General features: G+C 37.7%; 1 protein-coding gene across 1 annotated transcript; it reads left to right on the top strand.

Moving 5' to 3' along the window:
* The first annotated feature begins 679 nt into the window (after nucleotides 1–679).
* Nucleotides 680–2,251, top strand: LOC105964393 (heat stress transcription factor A-4c). Its single transcript, XM_012988913.2, has 2 exons — nucleotides 680–977; nucleotides 1,180–2,251. The coding sequence occupies exons 1-2, from the start codon at nucleotides 768–770 to the stop codon at nucleotides 2,023–2,025; spliced, it is 1,056 nt and encodes a 351-aa protein (XP_012844367.2). The 5' UTR covers nucleotides 680–767; the 3' UTR covers nucleotides 2,026–2,251.
* The last annotated feature ends 19,837 nt before the right edge of the window (nucleotides 2,252–22,088 follow it).

Here is a 22,088-nt window from a genome sequence, read left to right as displayed (position 1 = left end):
TGCGTCCCTGTTCACAGTTTACTCTCTCTCTCTCTCTCTCTCTCTCTCTCTCTCTCCACCAAAGTTGAATTCAACGTTCCAACCAAAATATATATATAAAAAAAGGATAAATTATGAAAATTATGATAAACACTCTCAGCTATCCGTGATTACCAAATTCCCCCGATATTTGTTCCAATATTGCACCAACCCCCTTACGCTGTGAATATTACCTTTGCAGATGTGACATTTCTTTATGACACATTCACATATTTTTGGTAACCAGCATTACCCCTTTAAGAATAATTTTAACCTTTTAAAAGTAGCATAAAAGAAATTCCAAGTCTGCAGCCTGCAGGGGTATAATTGGCATTTTTTGAAAAATATTCCCTACAAAAAAAATTTCGTGAAAAATCAAATCGTAATATAGTCGGTGTAAGACGGAAAGAGACACCGGAAATATTTTACTAACGACGGATATAGATGGGAGTGTTTTTCGTAATTTGGCCTAAGTTCGGGGTATTTTGGTAATTTACCCTAAAAAAGAAAAAAAAAAGCAAAAGTAAATTTGAATATTCAACTCAGAGCCCTCACAAGAAGTTTGAAATCAGAGAGGAGCTTTTGAAAGTCAAGTCTGCTCTTCTTTTTCTTCCGCATTGATTGATGCCCACATTAGTCAACACAAAAAAAAAAAAAAAAATTGACCCCCACTCCACCAATCTCTATTTACAACTCTACCTCTTTCCATATTTATTCATCTCTTTTATTTTATTTTTTCCTATATTCAGATGGAGGCGTCAACAAATAACTCAACGGCGCCGTTTCTGGTGAAAACGTATGAGATGGTGGACGACCCTTTGACGAACTCCGTCGTCTCATGGAATTACACTGGCAATAGTTTTGTTGTTTGGAATCCACCAGAATTTGTAGCAGATTTGCTCCCAAAGTATTTCAAGCACAATAATTTCTCTAGCTTCATCAGACAACTCAATACATATGTAAGCAGCCCCTTTGCTTTCTTTTCTTTTCACTTCAAAAAAAGAAAAAAAGAACAAAAAAACTAGGGTAAATTCCACTTTCCCCCTAGTACTCTCGATTGCATCCATTTGCCCCCTGCACTTGAAAAATTGTTTCAATATGGCCCTCGCCGTTAGTTTTCAGATCTTTTACCTTAACACTGTTATTATTTCCATTTTGCAGGGTTTTAGAAAGGTTGATCCTGATCAATGGGAGTTTGCAAATGAGGAGTTTATTCAAGGACAAAGACACCTACTAAAGAATATACACCGACGAAAACCAATCCACAGCCACTCCGGTCAAGTAAACGCATTACCGTTACTAACCGACTCGGAAAGACGGGGTTTCGAAAAGGAGATTGAAAAACTTAGACAAGAAAAGCTCTCCCTTCAATCAAAGGTGGATAAGCATAAACACGAGAATCAAGGATACGAATATCGACTCAAATCGTTAGGACACACATTGCAAAACATTGATCAAAGGCAGAGACGGTTACTTGCCACGTTGGATCACGTGTTTCAAAATACTCAAAACAAGAAGAGAAGGCCGACGTTTTCTTTCGAAGAAAATCGAAGCCCTTCTCCGTCTCTTCCGTTATTGAACTTGGACGCCGTTGAGAAATTGGGGTCTTCCCTAACTTTTTGGGAGGAATTTATTTACGGGGTCGATAAAATTCCGTCGTCGCAAGGTTTGCGCGATGCGTCTTACACTACTTATGTCGAAAGCCCGGCCGTATCTTCCATTTGCGTTGATCGGGACTCGAGCAATGGACGGTCGAGACTTGATGTGGATATGAGCGCGATTACTAAAACTCGGGATGTTGAATTAGATAAAGATCAAGATCGGGATGGAGGCGTGGCTTGTAATGTGGCGGCGGCTGGGGGTAATGATGTCTTCTGGCAACAGTTTCTTACGGAGGCTGAAGTGGAATCGGAGAGACGAGATCAAGGAGACGATCGTATGAAGGATGGTGGTGGATTTGCAGATGAACACAAACCTTGGTGGAATGTAAAGAAGCTTCATCAATAGATGAGTCAACTCAGTCGAGTTAAAAGGACCTCATTAGTGTAGCTGGTTTTCGAGTCCTAGTTTCAAGGGCTTTTATGTACAAAGATTGTTTCATCACGTTATTTTGCATATGTTGTTGCATAGATAGATGCACACACTTTTTTATTTTCATTTTGGTTGATTTACCTCTTTTTATGATTTCTTTTTTTTTTAGATTATATATAGAGTACATTATAACTTTGATAAACTAATAATCTCGCTTAAATAATAGTTTCTTTCGGTCCTGATTCGGTGAAAACGTGTTAAATTATTAATTTAATAATTTAATATTTCGCTAAATTAATAGAATTTCTCTTGTTCCGGCTGTATTAATTTATAGATGATTAACTCTCGGAATTTTTGTGCATATTTATTTGTATCTCACTTCGATTAGATTTTATTTTGGGACTCGCGGGTACGGGCCGGTATTGTTTTTCGTACCGGTTTCGGGAACTATACAAAAATTGTACCCGCTAAAAAGTCCACGAGAATTAAAAGTATAAAGTTGTTGTTCTTTTTTTTTTTAGTATTTGAATACCACTACAATAGTAAAAATCAAACTGCAAGTAACACCAACAATCTCTAACAAATGTATTTTATAGGTGTGATAAAATAATTGTCTAAATTTTGCAAATGAAATAAAATTAACAATGACAAATAATTATATAAGTATAAATGAAGAATTACATGTTTGTCATATATGTAGAAGGACTAGCCATTAAGAGTGCGTTTGGATGGATGGATTTGGAGGGAGGATTTGATTTGGGGAAGAGATTTGAAATGATTCAAATTTGAAGTCATTTGAAATGATTCAAATTTGGTGAGGATTTGAAATCTATCTCCAAATCCCTCAATCCCATCAAGTCCAAAGAATTTATTATTATGTATTTGAAATTTCTCACCCAAATCCCTCCATCCAAATGCAGCCTAATAGAATATTCAGAAACTCAAACAACTTTACCAAATTCGGAGAGTATGGGTGGATGACACCCGACCAGTAACATGTTTCGTATTTGGATTGGTACGATACCACTTTACGTAGTTGTTGTCCTAAATAAATTTGGCCATCTCCAACAGTTCGATTGTCTATATTTATAATTTAAGAGATGAATAGTGTTATGCAATACCACTTTTAACATTAGACTCCAACAACATTGTTTATAATTTACACAATTATCATATTTTATTATTTTACAAAAACTTTAGTTCTGAATTAATTTTAACAACTATAATTTTAATTTCACATACATACATATATTTTGTTTTAGTTTTTTACTCAGAAACTTTTTGGAATTAAAATATATTGCAAAGTATAATTTAATGTTATATATACATATATTAAAAAAAAAAGCTAAACACTCTTTATTTTATTAATAAAAAGAAACATATATGTGCAAAATAATTACTATCTGCAAAATAATTATTGTATTTAATATATAAAAAATGGCACTAATGGAACTTTTATTATTATTTATTTTTACACAATTTGGAAAATTGTAATTTTGGTTTGTCAATTTTGGATATGCAAAGTAAAAATGTAACAAATTTTGCCTTTTCCCACTTGGTTATTGGAGATGTGATTTTTGGTTTAAAATGTGTAAAAGATATAAATTATAGATATACTGTTTTTTGATAAGAAGTAAATTATAGATATACATCATCCTGTTGGAGATGCTCTTACATCAAATACTGCATAACTATCTTTCTACCTATATATATTGATTTTGTGCTAATTGCACATAACCCCTGTATAATCTCGAGTGGTTCAAAAGATCCTTCTGTTAAAAATATTAGCAAGCAACCTTATGTTATTTTTTAAAAAGCATACTGCCCTTTATTTTAAAATTAGCTGTTGACCCATGTGAAATTACTAAACTACCCCTAATTAAAAACAAATAGTAAAGTAAAATATCCAAATCACAAAAACGTATCCACCGTCGGTCCATTTTCTGGATTGGATTCTTGTTTCCGGTCATCTTCTCCGGCAGGAATCTTATTTTTCTTCTCTATGTTGAAGAAAGCCCAAAATCTCAAACCCTGAAGTAGGGCTTTTGGACTTGAATTCGCTTTTGATGAAGATTCCGATGAAATTCTGGAGCACCGGTAGTCGTCGATGTGGCGGCGGTATTAAAGTAGATGGTGGGGGAGAATGGGTCAGTATTGGAAGGATGGTTTGATGGTGACCATGAAATGGTGCTGGGAAGTTGTGTAAAGAAATTTTTTAAATTGCAATTTCATCCAAAAAGTTGGATTATTTATTTTTAAATCCAAATGAATTTATGTTTAGTTATAAAATAATTTCAATTCGCGCCTTTTTCATCTATTTCATATCATGATTTACGATAGTCTTCCTTGCCCAATTCTCATTTCTCGAGTGAAACTACTTCTTTCCTTCTAAATATTCACGGTAATCAACTTTTTAGAAAAATCTCATATATGATCAAGAAATAAAAATAAAAATAAAAATAAAAATTTAAAAGTATTAAAAAAATAAAAAATAAAAAACAAACTAGTATTTCTACGGTGTAATGCACGGAATAACGTTTCAAGAATGAATTATGACAAATAAAAATAAATGCAAAAAGGATCAACTAGAAAGAATATCATTTGAAGAGATTAATGGTTATTTTGAAAAGAAAATAGATAAACAAAATATACATCTCTACGCCATTTAGTTATTCACTTGATAATGACTACTTAAAAACTGTTTTATTTTGATGAAAATAACTATTATATTTATTCCTAATATTTACCCCCAATCAAGTGAAATACCTAAAATATTTTGCTGAAAAATATTCCAAGAACTTGACAATAGAATTTTAAAATCTAAATAATTTAAATATGTCAATGAGTAGGAAAGGTAGTCGAAGGGATGGGTCCACTCATTACTGCTCGATTGGGCAACCCAAGAGTAGAGATTCGCTTGTCGGGTTAGCCCAATGATTGTCCTCTAATGCTCAAGTCAGAAACTATCACAATATACGCAAATATTATTAATTAATTGCCAAAATTGTGCGTGTCTTATCATGTGAGTTAAATCACATATATATAGGTGAGAGAATATGAAGACTTCTTGTAGAACTCTAATGTGGTACAATAAGTTATAACCAAAACCCTATTCGATTTTAGTAATACGTAATAATTGGGCTTTTATTATCAATTGGTTTGATTTGAACTTTTATGGGCCAAAAATCCAATTCGGGACATCATTATACCCCTCCCAAGTTGGCACACGGGCCGGTCGTCTGCTTGGGAGTAACTTACGAATAGTCGCTCGAAGCCGTATAATTTTCCTTTTTGTTGGAGTCCCAAGGTAGCCCGCAAATTTAGAAGTTGGCTATAGGGTCCCACCGAGGGGGTGCATGTTGGTGGTGCTTCCTAGTTGTATCATACTATCAGTGTCTAAAATTCCCAAGCCTCGGGGAGACAACGGAAATTCAAGCATTTTTGAAGATTTTGTAGGCACAATCCTTGATGTTAACGGAATTTCGAGGGCCCAAATGTCACAACGGACCCTTCAATTTCGAGGGCGGAGGTTTAGCGGCTGTACAAATTGAAGTGCGTTTCGAGAAGGTCAATTTGTTGTAGGGCGATGGTCTAGCAACAAAATTATTGGAGGAAGTTGTGACATCGTGGCAACTTGAACGTCGAGCCCCCCCTGCCAAGTCCGACTCTCGGGTTTCGCGGGTTGAAGTACTTAGGAATTTCGTTGATTTTTTTACTGGGTCTGACGACGTTTGTTAGGTGAGTCGAGCGAAAAATTCATTGAATATTGGACTTTCTTCTTACGAGTTAAAATTCAAGGGAAGTGTTCAAGGTATGTGAATTAAGAATATTGGCCAAGTTAAATGATTGTGCCACGAAATTATACTTCTAGTTATTAGAATGAACCCTCATGGCATTATCTGCAATATTTTAACCGGCAAGCATGTTGGCCAAATGATCTTTATTCCTCCAATAAATATAATCTAGTTGAATTCCAACTTGCCTATTAAGTATCAACAAAGACAGTTTCCTGTGATTGTTTCAGTTTCCATGACGATCAACAAAAGTAAATGCCAAACTTTGCTACATGTCGAACCTGTTTTCCGGTCATGGTTTAGCATACGTGGTAGATAAAACTAGAGGTGGCATCAACATATTGATCAAGTTGGAATCGGGTGAACAATGCAACAATGTTGTGTACAAAGATGTCTTCCAACATATACTATTAACCAATGCCATATTATTATTTGGATTTACGTGTATTTTATTGTTTACATTTTTAAAGTTTCTGCACTTATATGTGGTATTCTTGCTAGCATGTTCAATGCATTTTTCAATCGAGGTAATGGCATATAAATTTTATCATATTTGGTACATTTAAAAGCTGTAATTTTGTTTCAATAGAGCGTATGCATCACTGATTCGACACCATTACCGATTTGCTTGCAAGTAATTTGAATCTCTATTACTTGAATTGTCCGCTATTATGTTTATTGTTTTTCTCTCAATGTGAGAGGCGTTGCTTGCTTGTACAAGAAAGTGGCAGAAATCGATGATCTGCCTAGCCTGGAACTGTCGGGGACTGGGGGGTCGTCGTACAGTTCGCTCACTCGAAGAAATTATTCGAGTTAATAACCCCCATCTCATTTTCTTATCAGAAACAAAACTATCTTCTAAGAAATTTGAGTTTATAAAAATGAAACTGAATTTATATGGTGTAGCAGTGGAAGCAAGAGGAAGATCAGGCGGATTAGCGATGTTATGGCTCAAAGAAATAAATATAGCCTTGCAAAGCTTTTCAAAAAACCATATTGATGTGCATATTTCCGATGATCAAGGAATCTCTCAGTGGCGATTTACAGGTTTTTACGGAGATCCAATTGAGCATGAGCGACATAATTCTTGGACCGTTCTTCGGCATCTATCGACGGTCTCCAACTTGCCGTGGCTTTGTGCAGGAGACTTCAACGCACTACTATCAATTTCAGAAAAAAAGGGTGGCTCTGATGCAGCGTTCAATGCAATACTAGATTTTGGGGAGTGTTTAAATGAATCTGGCTTAAATGATTTGGGATTTATTGGATATCCATTTACATGGTCAAACAAGAGGGCCCCTCCTAATTTTGTTGAAGAACGACTAGATCGGGCCTGCGGTTCAGAGGACTGGAAAACACTATTCCCAAACTTTGTTGTTGTACATTTGGACGCGTTACATTCCGATCATATGCCCATCTATATATCCACGCACGGTAGGGCGAACAACAGTGGGAGGCGAAAAAAAAGTTTTAAATTCGAGGCTATGTGGTTGAAACATGAAGAATGTGATAAAATTATGGAAGAGAGTTGGGCCCCCCATGCTTCGTTGCATGATAATTTTGAATCTTGCAGGGAGGGTTTCAAGAGTTGGAGCAAGAGTTCTTTCGGTGGAGTTCAAAGGCGTATCTCTAAGTTGAAGGATAAAATTATTGAGCTTAAGGAAAGACAACGATCAGAAGAAGTTCATAAAATGATCAACAACCTTTCATTAGAATTAGACGATCTTATGGATAAAGAGGAGATGATGTGGAGGCAAAGGGCGAAAATCCATTGGGTACATGAAGGAGATAAGAACACGAAATTCTTTCATGCTAAAGCATCAACTAGGAGAAAGATTAACTCTATTATGAGGCTTCGCAATGAGATGGGAATCTGGTGCGAAGATGACAAAGAAATTGAGTCAATTATATCAAGTTATTTTCGTGATATCTTTACTTCATCACGGCCATCCGGGGATCATTTGAACGAGGTGATCACAGCCATTGAGACTAAAGTTGGCCAAGAAATAAATGATAAGCTTCTGGCCAAGTATACTGAAGCCGAAGTAAAATCTGCTCTAGACAGTATGCAACCTCTTAAAGCTCCGGGGCCCGATGGATTTCCTGTTTTGTTTTACCAGAAATATTGGAGGATTGTAGGAATGGAAGTTACTCAATGGGTGCTACGGATTCTTAATCATGGTGATTCTCCTGCCAGGTACAACCATACACATATCGTTCTCATTCCCAAATGTCAAAACCCAGAGTACATGGCTCAGTTCCGCCCTATAAGTTTGAGTAATGTGGTGTATAAATTGGTATCAAAGTGTATAGTGAATCGTCTTAAGCCCACTATGAATTTGGTTATTTCTGAATCTCAATCTGCCTTTGTTCCAGCTCGCTTAATCTCTGATAATATTCTTATTGCTTACGAAGTTACCCATTATATGAAGAGGAGTTCGGCAGAGCATATGGCGGTGAAACTTGATATGAGCAAGGCTTACGATAGGATCGAGTGGGATTTTCTTCGTTTGGTTATGCTAAAATTAGGATTTGCCGTCCAGGTGGTTGATCTTATTATGAGATGCGTAACATCAGTGAGATATTCTTTTGTTTTGAATGGTGGGGTTTTCGGTGATCTTACTCCGGATCGAGGACTTCGACAAGGTGATCCGATCTCGCCTTATCTTTTTCTTTTTTGTGCAGAGGCACTTAGTGCTTTGTTTAAAAGGGAGGAAACGAGTGGGAATATAAAGGGTTTAGCGGTTTGCAACGGAGCTCCATCTATATCGCATCTTATGTTTGCCGACGACACAATTATTTTTTGTAATGCAAACAAGCACTCGGCAGAAACGATTAATTATATACTTGAGGTTTATGAGATGGCGTCGGGACAAAAAGTTAATTTCCAAAAATCGAGCATTGTATTTAGCAAATCGTCTAAGAATGAAACGATTGAAGAAGTTAAAGGTGTACTTCCGATGGAAATTGTGGAGAAACACGATAAGTACTTAGGTTTACCAGCTGCTATCGGTAAATCAAAGAGGACCATATTTTCCAACATAAAAGATAGAGTGTGCAAGAGGCTTAAGGGATGGAACGAGAAATGGTTATCCAAGGGGGGGAAGGAAATTTTGATTAAGGCGGTGCTACAAGCTATTCCGGCATATGCTATGAGCTGTTTCAAATTGCCAACCTACTTTTCTAAGGATATTGAACAACTGATGAATAAATTTTGGTGGGAGGATAGCAAAGGGCATGGAATTCATTGGTCTAAGTGGAGCAAGTTGTGTAAAAACAAGCAATCAGGAGGGCTTGGATTTAGAGACTTGGAGGCTTTTAACATGGCACTCCTTGCTAAACAGCTATGGAGGCTGCTCACTACACCCAACAGCCTGTTGGGACGCATCTTTAAAGCAAGGTATTTTCCAAATTCGGATGTGCTTGGTGCTAAACTTGGCCCAAACCCCTCATTCACTTGGCGATGCATTTTGGGATCTAAAAGGATTCTCGAGGCTGGTCTTCGATGGCGAGTTGGTAATGGCAAGTCGATACTGGTGTGGAAAGATAAGTGGCTTCCTAGTGAAGTCACTTTCCGACCTATTTCACCAATGGGGAGTTTCCCTTCCGACTGGAAGGTTAGTGATCTTATCCTTAATAACACTAATCAATGGAACGCGGAGTTACTTCGGGATTGCTTTGTGGAGGAAGATAGGAAAACTATACTCTCAATTCCATTAGGACGGGCTTGCAATGGGGATACACAAGTTTGGCACTATGAGCGTAATGGGAGGTTTACAGTTCGTAGTGCTTACCACCTTGCCGTTCGGCTGGAAAATGAAAGAGCGAATCAAGCGGCGAGTAGCTCCTCTGGTGCTTTACTTAATACATGGCAATGGGTGTGGTCTATGAGTGTCCCAAATAAAATTAAAATTTTTGTTTGGCGAGTTTGTAAAAATTTGTTGCCGACTAGAACTAATTTGCGGCGACGTAAGGTAACATCAGAGTCTTGTTGTGGAATATGTGGAGCTGATGATGAAGACTTGCGGCATTGTTTTGTGTTATGCTCCTTTGCGAGGCAAGTTTGGGCTTTGAGTAATATTCCTTGGAGCGTGTATCAGTGGCGGGGGAACGATATGGTGGATTGGTTTGCTAACATGCGAAAATTGACGGATACCGGAGGTTTTGAGATGTGTGTGACTGTTTGTTGGGCTATTTGGTTCTATCACAACCGCTTCTTATTTGAAGACGAAGAGGTGGACGCTCTTACTACTATCTCACTCGCGCAAAAATTTATGAACCAGCTTCGACAACCCTCTGCTAGAGTTTTGTCAAATCAGGCTCTAAGAGTAACGTCCGATAGTCGATGGTTGTTGCCTAGTACGGGCGTCATTAAAATTAATTTTGATGCAGCCGTTAACGCCAATGATGGATTAGTTGGTGTGGGGATCATTGCTCGAGACCATTGTGGTGGTTGTGTGGGTTGGATGTCGATTTGCATTCATCAGCCTCTAGATCCTACTTCAGCAGAAGCAAAAGCAGCTTTGCTGGCGGTTGAATTGGCTCGGGACAAAGCCTGGCGGAAAGTGGTTATTGAAGGCGATTCTACAGTGGTCATCAAGGCGATTGAAGGCGAGGACGAGGATCGATCGCCATATGGAAATCTTATTGCGGACATTCATGCTATTATACCATGTTTCGAGGTTTTCTCTACTCTCCATATCCGTCGGAATGGGAATGGTGCTGCTCATGCTTTAGCTCAGTTGTCTTTTAAAGATCCGACTCTTTCCGGTTCTTTGCCACTGGAAATTCAAAACATTGTAATAGTTGAATCAATGCTCTGATATGAAAATTTTCTTTTCTCAAAAAAAAAAAAAAAAATCAGTTATTTGGCATAATATTAACGTTTTCAATTAAATTGTAGGGAAAATTTGACAAAACCCCCTAATTACACAAGTGTCATTACAATGAGCCCAATTTTATTTTACATTTTTAAGAAAAATCCAAAATAATTTTAATTAATTAAAACCACTTAATTATCACCATTATACCCCTAATTAAAAAATAATGTATATTTAATTTTAATATTAAAAGATATATAATATCTTTTCTAATTAAGGGATGCTAATAATTAGGGAATTAATTACCCGTTTTAATGACATCCCCTCTTTCTCTCTCTATTTGTTGAAATTTTGTGCAGATGGGGTTTTATCATTTTAAGAAGACAATATATATATATATATATATATATATATATATATATATATATATATATATATATATATATATATATATATATATATATATATATATATATATATATATATATATTAATCTACCGTTTTTATTTGCTCAGATGTATGAACATGTTTGTTTTGCTTGAACGTTATGTTGTTTATCCGAGCAAGAAAGCAAATTTGTAATTATACATAGTGATTTTCATGTTTACATAGCTGTTATACAGAGTGGTTTTCATGTTTACATAGTTGTTATATATAATGGTTTTCATGTTACATAACTGTTATACACAGAGTGGTTTTCGATGAACAGGTAGTGAATTACACTAATTTAAGAGTGGTTTACACTAATTTAATAGTGGATTATACCAATTTAATAGTGGATTACGTTAATATTAATGTAGATTATGCTTATTTTATAGTAAATTTTCACTTTAATTTCATAGTGTTTTTCGATAAATTTAGTGGTTTTCGATGAGTATGTAGTAGATTTTAAATTTTTTTAAATATAAACCATTTAAAACACTTAAGAAAGAAAAAACAATTTTTGTTTTAAATTGTAAAAAAAAACTATTAAAAAATTAAAAAAAAGGGGAAAGCATAAACTAAAATTAACGTGAGATGTGTGATAGGTCATAGGAGAGTTAATAGGGGATAGTGTGAGATGGGGAGAGAATAGGGGGATTTGCATATCTACCAAAAATGGATTTATTTTTCCACAATAATATAATATATTAATTTTCAGTAATAGTAAATAAGGGCATTTTGGATAATTAGAGTTAATTGGATTTATAACAAATATCAATTAAAAAAATGGATTTATCAAGAAGTCCAAATTGAATGAGGGGTGTTTGACAAATAGCCCCTAAATTGTATTAAGGAAATATTCTATGTGTTGTTGTAAATGATGTCCTCCAGTTTTGAGTTTTACATCATTCAATCCTATGTAATATTTACGGGACTTTTAGAGAACCACCTGCCTCCCTTAATTACTTGACATTTGACAATTTCAATTGGTGACATGTATTCAATTTCATCCCATGTGGAAGATTGATTGGTGAAAATAAATTATCCAAAAACATGTCATCATTTTTCAAAATTAAAGTTAATTAAATATATTTAATTATTTTATTAATATATTTATATCCTATCATTTATAAAATGCTCTAAATATATAAACTTTCTTGGAAACTCTAAATATATTTACTTTTGAATTTAATTTTAATAATAATTAATTTAATTTGAATTTAGTTAAATTCAATTTAAAATATCCCCTTATTATAATTGCATGATCGGTGTTGTTACGGAAACTTTGTATTTTAATTCATAAATTTGGATTTATCTTAAAAACAAATTGCAGAATAAATCATTTAATACTAATATATTATACATTTTACATGAACATGACCAGATAATATGTTTTTTTTCTTTCTTTTCTACTAATTTAATATTATATATTAACATTATCTGTATAAAAAAAAGATACATGTTCGAAAACTATATTGCGGAAATTTGCACTATTTTTTTTTCTCTGCCATGTGTTCAACAAATTATACTACATGAATTTCATGTTATTGTTTTAACTTTTTTTTTTCTTCACTGAATCCAGTGACAATAAATTTTATGATTTATCTAACATTATATACTAATTAAAATACAACATTTCTCATGATTATATTAATAAATTGAATAACATAAGTTAAGTTTAATCAATTGATAAAAAAATAAAAGAATTGATTTTATATATTTCAAAATATAACAATCCTATTCTAAATCTTTGGTATTATATTTGTTTATTCACTTTATTTAATACCAAAGATTAAGAATGTCAATTGTTTTGTTTAAAATGTATAATGATCGTATATACTATATATTGTATTCCACTAATAAATATTTCTCTATAACTCCGATAACTATAATTAAGTACGTATCTAGAGCAACTCCAACCCAAAAGTATCAAAATGAGTTTGCAAATATTTATGTGATATTTAATATGCTGATTCTACCCTACACACGCGATATTTCTTTACTGTACTTTTTAAAGACAAAAATTACCCTCAGGAGGACTTTACACGAAATCTTTATTCTTCTTAAATAACATTTTCACAACTTTTTAGAATTACCATTACCTCCCTTGAGGGTAATTTTTGTATTTAAAGGGTAGGATATAAGAAATGTCACGTCTGCAATGTAGAATCCACATTTTTTTGGATATTACATGGAATAAAAAAGATCGGTAAAAAATCACACCACAAGGGGGTCGTGTAAGACATAAACAAAAACCAGGGGAATTTGGGGATCGTGCATGTATACGCAGGTGAATTTATAAATTTTAGATCGAACTAGTTCCGATTACATGCATAAACTAATCACATAGTCAACGTACCTTAACGCTTCCGCCATACACATGGTAATTATCGATTTTATTAAAACACGTAAAACCGAAAAGAATTATAAAACATGCTTGTTCATCATATTACAAAATCGAAACACGTAATCACATATTATACATGCTCGTAAATTAAAAATCATACAAACATGTTCGAATCGAATTACGAAAGTTCCGATTTAATTACCTCTTGTAGCGTGAGATTTCGACGAATCGAAATCCAAACTCAAACACGTACAAGCTGCTTTATACCACTCCTAGGGGCTGCAGGAACACCACCAAACGGCAGCTGGTCCGAAGGTGAAGCGACGGCGGCGCGTGGCAGTCAGCGGCGGCGGCGCGTGGGCGGTGCAGCGGCGCGTGCGGCGGTGCAGCGGCGGCGTGGCAATTCCGTCGGGGCAGCAGCTCCTCTCCAATTAGGTTTCACCTCGAATAAACGGATCTCCCCCTACTGTAGCACTAGATACAAAGGGGTTAGATAACAAGGGAAATACGATAGAGAAAGGAGAGGAAAAACCGGCGGATTCCGGCGGCGGACGGCGCCGGTGCGGCGGGGCAGCGGCGGCCGAGAGGCTGGACGGCTAGGGTTTGAGGAGTAAAAAATCTGATCTCAAACTCTTGTTTGAGGTCTATTTATACTTAGGGTCCTCAACCCTTGTGGGCTTAAGTCATTGGGCTTGACCCACTGATGCATTAAGTCCATTCCCTCGTCGGCCTCGTTTCTAACAAACGATCGTTCACAAAATTATAACAAAATTATATTTGTGACGAGCTCAAAGTTCTCGTCGATACGAGTGCCTCTTCGAAATTTCCAATTTCCAAAATTGGAAACTTCCACTTCAGTGGACCTACTAAATCGGGAAACTTCCCAATTTAGAAAGTTCACTAAATTCCGCATGTCTCTCTTTCTCTACGTTTATTCCGACTCGTAATCCACAATCACGAATCTTGGACTCAATCATATTGACCTCCAACTTTACAAAGATTAACATATTAACCTATGCTCATTGTTATCAAGGATCCGTATTACACGAGAAGTGTGACCCTCAATGGTTCAGGTGTATGCTAGCTGTGGGCTCACAACTCTTTGTGATTCGAACAACACATTGTTCTTATACGAACTCCTCCCAAGAGTCCCGATTAGAGTAAAACTCATTTTACCTAATCCCCGATCAAATCGGTGCCCAACGAATCAAGATTGGCGTCTAGCAACTACGCATCATGATTCCCTAGATACAAGTGAAGTGCCTGCAAGAACCTTATGATATAGTTAGCGTACAGTACGATCCGTTCGCAGCACATGTCCCGATTGAACTAGAGGCATTGGTTCACCGAGACCTCTTATACAGTTCAATAACCGTGCGAACGTTCTAGGTATTATAAATCCGTTCGTGTGCGACTTAGGGAAACACATTTCCCTAATCACCCCACTATCAACTCTGGCCAGAGATTCCTTGGATTATAAACCGTCAGAAGACACAGGACATCCATGACTACTCAAGCGCTCGAATCCCCTACTACAATGCACAGACTTCACACTAGATTTCGGATTGCACGAACGTTGGCCCTTGGAGTGGTCGGTTGTGGGACTCAGGGACAGGTCACGATAAAATCGGTCCTCTAGTGAAGTCACGGTGATGTCTGGGTCTTAAGGACTAATGGTGTACAACTATATCTTAGAAACCTATTACTCGATGAATGAGAACCACTTATAGATTTCTAGGGCAAGGGAGTTCAGTGAACTCATCTAGTATGAGCACCCACTCAAGTATACCGATGTCACAACACCGAGGACTGATGAGACGCAGTACACATACACTAAGTGCTAGTCTCAAAAGGGAAAGGCCGGTATCCTCATTATTGGCGTAACCCATCGACTAGGAACAAGGTTTAACAGTTACATTACATTGCTGAGTTATCTCACGATTCTACTAGACCAACTCACAGTAATAGAGTAACTCGTTAGGACTATATCTATGCTGCTTGCATGGGATAAGAGATATAGAATGCCAAATGAAATATTTTATTATTACGAACGAAAAACGATTGTTTTATTACAAGAAAAAGAGAAAGACCACAGCCACAAGTTGGCTTGCTTGTCACCTACTCTAACAATCTCCCACTTGACCTAAAGCCAACTACTCATAAATCTAAGTCCCATCGACTCTCGATGTTTCTCGTGGACTGATCCTGACAATGGCTTGGTGAAAGGATCTGCAATATTGTCCTCCGAGGTGACTCTGTCTAGCTTGACTTCACCTCTCTCTATGATCTCTCGGATCACATGGTATTTTCTCAACACGTGCTTCGACTTCTGATGAGCTCTCGGTTCCTTAGCTTGCGCTACGGCTCCGTTGTTATCGCAGTACAGCTGTACTGGATCGCTAGCGTTTGGAAATACACCCAACTCTTGGATGAATTTCCTAATCCATGACCCTTCCTTTGAAGCATCTGATGCTGCAATATATTCAGCCTCGGTGGTGGAATCAGCCGTCGTGCCTTGTTTGGAACTCTTCCAACACACAGCACCCCCGTTGACTTTGAATATATACCCCGAGTTTGACTTTGAGTCATCCACGTCCGATTGAAAACTAGAATCCGTGAAGCCTTCTAATTTCAACTCGGTATCCCCATAGACCAAAAACAAATCTCGAGTTCTTCGCAAGTACTTGAGAATGTCCTTCACAGCCTTCCAATGGGCTGGGCCGGGGTCGGACTGATATCTGCTTGTGACACTCACAGCATACGCAATATCAGGTCGTGTACACAACATGCCATACATTATGCTTCCTATAGCGGATGCATAAGGTGTCCTTTTCATCTCCTCGATTTCCATTTGCGTTTGAGGACACATGGATTTCGAGAGACGAACCCCATGGGACATTGGCAAGAATCCCTTCTTGGATTCTTCCATGCTAAACCGTTTAAGAACGGTGTCTATGTACATGGATTGGGACAAACCAAGTAATCTCCTCGATCTATCTCTATAGATCCGTATTCCCAATACGTAGGATGCTTTTCCCAAATCCTTCATCGAGAAACGTGTGGATAACCATACTTTAATTGACTGCAACATCCCTACATCATTCCCAATGAGTAGTATGTCATCAACATAAAGTACAAGGAAAGTCACTGCACTCCCACTAACCTTCTTGTAGACACAAGGTTCCTCCGGGTTTTTCACAAATTCAAACTCTTTGATAGTTGTGTCGAACCTTTTGTTCCAAGTACGGGATGCTTGTTTCAATCCATAAATGGATCGCTGGAGTTTGCAAACCTTTTGCTCATCTCCAGAAGATATGAAGCCTTCCGGCTGCGCCATGTAAATTTCTTCCTCAATGTCCCCATTAAGGAAAGCGGTCTTCACATCCATTTGCCATATCTCGTAGTCATACCACGTAGAGATGGCCAGCAAAATCCTAATGGACTTGAGCATAGCAACTGGAGAGAAGGTTTCCTCATAGTCAACTCCTTGCTTTTGAGTATAACTCTTCGCTACCAATCTAGCCTTGTAGGTCGATACCTTTCCATCTACTCCAATTTTCTTTTTATAGATCCACTTGCAGCCTATGGGAACGATTCCCTCGGGTGGATCTACCAAGGCCCATACCTTGTTGGAGTACATAGAGTCCATTTCGGATTTCATGGCATTAAGCCAATGTCCCTTGTCTGTATCCGATACAGCTTCGTTGAAAGTTCTAGGATCACATCCTTGGTCAACTTCATCAACGAGGAATAACCTATCGGGCGCTCTCCGAACTCTTTCGAATCTACGCAGCAACGGTTCAGGAGGTATATTAGTGGTTTGTTGAATTGGTTCATTATCTGATTGTTGTGCCTGAACTTCAGATTGTGGTTCTCGAACTTCTTCGAGATCAACTACACTGCCCTTTCTATCCGATAGAAATTCCTTCTCAAGGAACACGACATTTCTCGAGACGAACACCTTTGCCTCGGAAACATAGTAGAATTCGTATCCCATGGAATCCTCGGGATACCCCACAAAATAGCATAAGTCGGATTTTCTATCCAACTTATCTCCCACTAGCCGCTTCACGTAAGCGGGACAACCCCATATCCTTATATGTTTAAACGTGGGTTTCTTGGAGTGCCAAAGTTCATAAGGTGTGGAGTTAACTGCTTTGGTATTAACCCTTTTCAGCAAATATACGGCAGTTAGGAGTGCATGACCCCACAGGTATGCCGGTAGCTCGGTGAACCCCATCATAGATCGAACCATGTCTAACAGTGTTCGATTCCGACGTTCGGAAACTCCATTAAGTTGAGGAGTTCCAGGAGGAGTCCATTGAGACAGAATCCCATTCTCTTTAAGATAGTCTATAAACTCAGTACTTAAGTATTCGCCACCACGATCGGATCGTAGTTTCTTAATACGTCTACCGAGTTGGTTTTCTACTTGGTGTCTAAAATCCTTGAACTTTTCAAAAGTTTCAGACTTATACTTCATTAAGTACACGAAACCATACCTAGAATAATCGTCGGTAAAGGTAACGAAGTAGTTAAAACCACCCCTCGCACTAACGCTTAGTGGACCACACACGTCTGAATGGATCAAATCCAAAAGACCCTCGGCTCATTCCATCTTCCCTTTGAAGGGAGTCTTGGTCATTTTTCCTTTGAGGCAGGATACATAAGTTTGAAGTGATTTCACGTCCTCCAAGGAGAACAATCCTTCACTTACAAATTTGTTCATCCTTCTCAAGGAAATATGACCCAGTCGAGCGTGCCAAAGTTGTGCGGGGTTAAGACTTATATCTTTTCATTTTGCTGATATAACGTTAATTGGTATTTCACTTGGATTTAGTTCATATAAGTTGGTTATAAGTTGTCCCTTACAAATCATATTTTGATCCTTTTGTATAATGCAAATCGAATTTCCAAAAACAAAAGTAAAACCTTCATTATCCAAAACAGGAATAGAAATAAGGTTTCGAATAAGTGACGGAACAAATAAACAATTGTTCAAAACAATGGAAAAACTAGAATCCAAAACAGAAAGATAAATCGTCCCAATGGCTTCAGCAGCAACCCTTGCTCCGTTGCCCATTCTTAGGTAGGTCTCACCCACATTAAGCCTCCTACTTCTTGTCATGAGCTGCAAATCATTACAAAGATGTGAGCCACAACCAGTATCCAATACCCAAGAAGAAGATTTAACGGACAAATTAACTTCTATTAAATACGTCCCTTTTCAGAACGTTTCTGATCGAGGTAAGCCTTGCAGTTGCGTCGCCAATGGCCCTTATTTCCACAATGATGGCAAGTGTCATCAACTTGCTTAGTGACCTCGTCATTCTTCACTCCGCTCGACTCGCCCTTCTCAAGTTTCTTGCTCGGGCCGAAACTCCTTTCTTTCCTTTTCTTCTGGAAAGAACCTTTCTTTGCAGAAGGAGCAACTAGGAGAACAGATTTCTCCTTCTTGATTGTGGACTCATAGCTGACCAACATGTTCAACAACTCATCCAATGGTGGATCGAGCTTGTTCATGTTGAAGTTCACTATGAACGATTCATAAGAACTAGGAAGGGACAGTAGGATCAAATCCACCGAGAGCTCGGCCGGGAGGGTGACATCAAGGCTCACCAGCTTCTCAAGGAGAGTGATCATCTTGAGACCGTGCTCGTGGACCGAAGCCCCTTCACGCAGCCTCATGGTGATCAACTCCTTGGTAGCTGAGTACCTCGATGCCCTAGTATTCTCACTGTACATGCTTTCAAGATGATGCTTGATATCATAAGCATGCACGTGAGACTCATACTTCCTCGCGAGCTCTGGCACCATGGATGCTAGCATGTAGCACCTTGCATGGAGGTCGTCCTTCTTCCATGCCTCGAAAGTGGCAGTCTCGTCAGCAGTAGCAGTAGCAGTCGCAGGAAGAGCAGCGGGGGGACGTTCATTGAGCACATAGAGACGCTCCTCGACTTGGAGCACAAGTTTCAGATTGCGAAGCCAATCCAAATAGTTTGGACCGGTGAGTTTGTTTTGGTCGAGGATAGAGGAAAGGGGATGTTTGGACATTGTTGCTGAGAAAATTTTAAGAAGACAATAATTAGAGTTTCGTTCGTAATAATCGTTACAATTAAAATTTTGGACTTTTATGTTTTAATTGTTCTCCCACTAATTTTTATCGAATTCCACCACCCTCTAGCAGACAATCGAGAAAACTTATTTTTCTTTAATGGGCTTTAGGTCCAATAGCGCTAATGTAACCCGTAGTTAATCTATCCCGATTACATAAGCCTAAAGGTAGAGTACTATCAATCACATCACTATGTGACCCTAAAGTTTGTTTTACCTCACACTTGATAATGACCTAAGTTAATCTAGCGAATATCAAAATCTTCGTGTGTCAAGTCTAGCCTACCAATATGAGATGTCATAGATCCAACTATATCAAACTAATGCAATCCCTAGTTAATCTAGCCGACCACATTAATCCAATATAATTTTATCTATGACCGTATCTCCATCTAATGTCAATTAAATTACAGCTTATCCCACAATAGCACTCCCCGCTAACACGGCTTACTGTACTATTGTGAGAGGCTACACATAATTTAATTGTTGGTAGAAGGAAAGAAAAATTCAACAATTTGGTTTTTCTTTATAGCTTGATAATTATTCTTGATTAAGAATGAAGGATTTTATTTATTAAATCTTATTAGCTCATCGGAAGTTTTAGGTTATGATCGTTTGTGATTCCTACAACTATGTTCTCTAGGTATGTGGAAACGCATATGGATCCTAAGACAGACATACGATCATCATCGTACTTAATCACAATTATTCATCTCATGAATGAATTAATTAATACGATTAATTGCAAATATAATTAACGGACTCCCTTCATTCATAAATCAATCAAATAAGAATGAAGTCCATTAATTATTTGCCATTTAATTTGTGTTCCATTAATTAAACTAATTTAACGATTAAATTAAATAATTAATCCAACACTATTCTTTGAATTCAAATTAAATTAATGGATCAATTATCTAATTGGGTTTAATTGATAAAAAATTTCAAAAATTAAAAATCAATTAATTTTAATATTAATATCACCCAATTTGATAACACCAAAAATTCAACAATTCAACAAATCGAAGCATGCTTTCGAAAACGATAAACACGTTGACAAATAAACGATTAACCCGTGGCTCTGATACCACTGTTGGGGATCGTGCATGTATACGCAGGTGAATTTATAAATTTTAGATCGAACTAGTTTCGATTACATGCATAAACTAATCACATAGTCAACGTACCTTAACGCTTCCGCCATACACATGGTAATTATCGATTTTATTAAAACACGTAAAACCGAAAAGAATTATAAAACATGCTTGTTCATCATATTACAAAATCGAAACACGTAATCACATATTATACATGCTCGTAAATTAAAAATCATACAAACATGTTCTAATCGAATTACGAAAGTTCCGATTTAATTACCTCTTGTAGCGTGAGATTTCGACGAATCGAAATCCAAACTCAAACACGTACAAGCTGCTTTATACCACTCCTAGGGGCTGCAGGAACACCACCAAACGGCAGCTGGTCCGAAGGTGAAGCGACGGCGGCGCGTGGCAGTCAGCGGCGGCGGCGCGTGGGCGGTGCAGCGGCGCGTGCGGCGGTGCAGCGGCGGCGTGGCAATTCCGTCGGGGCAGCAGCTCCTCTCCAATTAGGTTTCACCTCGAATAAACGGATCTCCCCCTACTGTAGCACTAGATACAAAGGGGTTAGATAACAAGGGAAATACGATAGAGAAAGGAGAGGAAAAACCGGCGGATTCCGGCGGCGGACGGCGCCGGTGCGGCGGGGCAGCGGCGGCCGAGAGGCTGGACGGCTAGGGTTTGAGGAGTAAAAAATCTGATCTCAAACTCTTGTTTGAGGTCTATTTATACTTAGGGTTCTCAACCCTTGTGGGCTTAAGTCATTGGGCTTGACCCACTGATGCATTAAGTCCATTCCCTCGTCGGCCTCGTTTCTAACAAACGATCGTTCACAAAATTATAACAAAATTATATTTGTGACGAGCTCAAAGTTCTCGTCGATACGAGTGCCTCTTCGAAATTTCCAATTTCCAAAATTGGAAACTTCCACTTCAGTGGACCTACTAAATCGGGAAACTTCCCAATTTAGAAAGTTCACTAAATTCCGCATGTCTCTCTTTCTCTACGTTTATTCCGACTCGTAATCCACAATCACGAATCTTGGACTCAATCATATTGACCTCCAACTTTACAAAGATTAACATATTAACCTATGCTCATTGTTATCAAGGATCCGTATTACACGAGAAGTGTGACCCTCAATGGTTCAGGTGTATGCTAGCTGTGGGCTCACAACTCTTTGTGATTCGAACAACACATTGTTCTTATACGAACTCCTCCCAAGAGTCCCGATTAGAGTAAAACTCATTTTACCTAATCCCCGATCAAATCGGTGCCCAACGAATCAAGATTGGCGTCTAGCAACTACGCATCATGATTCCCTAGATACAAGTGAAGTGCCTGCAAGAACCTTATGATATAGTTAGCGTACAGTACGATCCGTTCGCAGCACATGTCCCGATTGAACTAGAGGCATTGGTTCACCGAGACCTCTTATACAGTT

This window comes from Erythranthe guttata, chromosome 13 (assembly GCF_056151865.1).
Source record: "Erythranthe guttata isolate IM_541 chromosome 13, IM_541, whole genome shotgun sequence".
Classification (NCBI taxonomy): Eukaryota; Viridiplantae; Streptophyta; class Magnoliopsida; order Lamiales; family Phrymaceae; genus Erythranthe; species Erythranthe guttata.
Note: the sequence above shows the minus strand (reverse complement) of the source record. Positions and strands in the feature narration are given on the sequence as shown.

Coding starts and splice junctions, on each gene's coding strand:
- LOC105964393 (XM_012988913.2), top strand. CDS start 768: ATGGAGGCGTCAACAAATAACTCAACGGCGCCGTTTCTGGTGAAAACG. Junction 978..1,179: donor TCAGACAACTCAATACATAT/GTAAGCAGCCCC, acceptor TCCATTTTGCAG/GGTTTTAGAAAGGTTGATCC.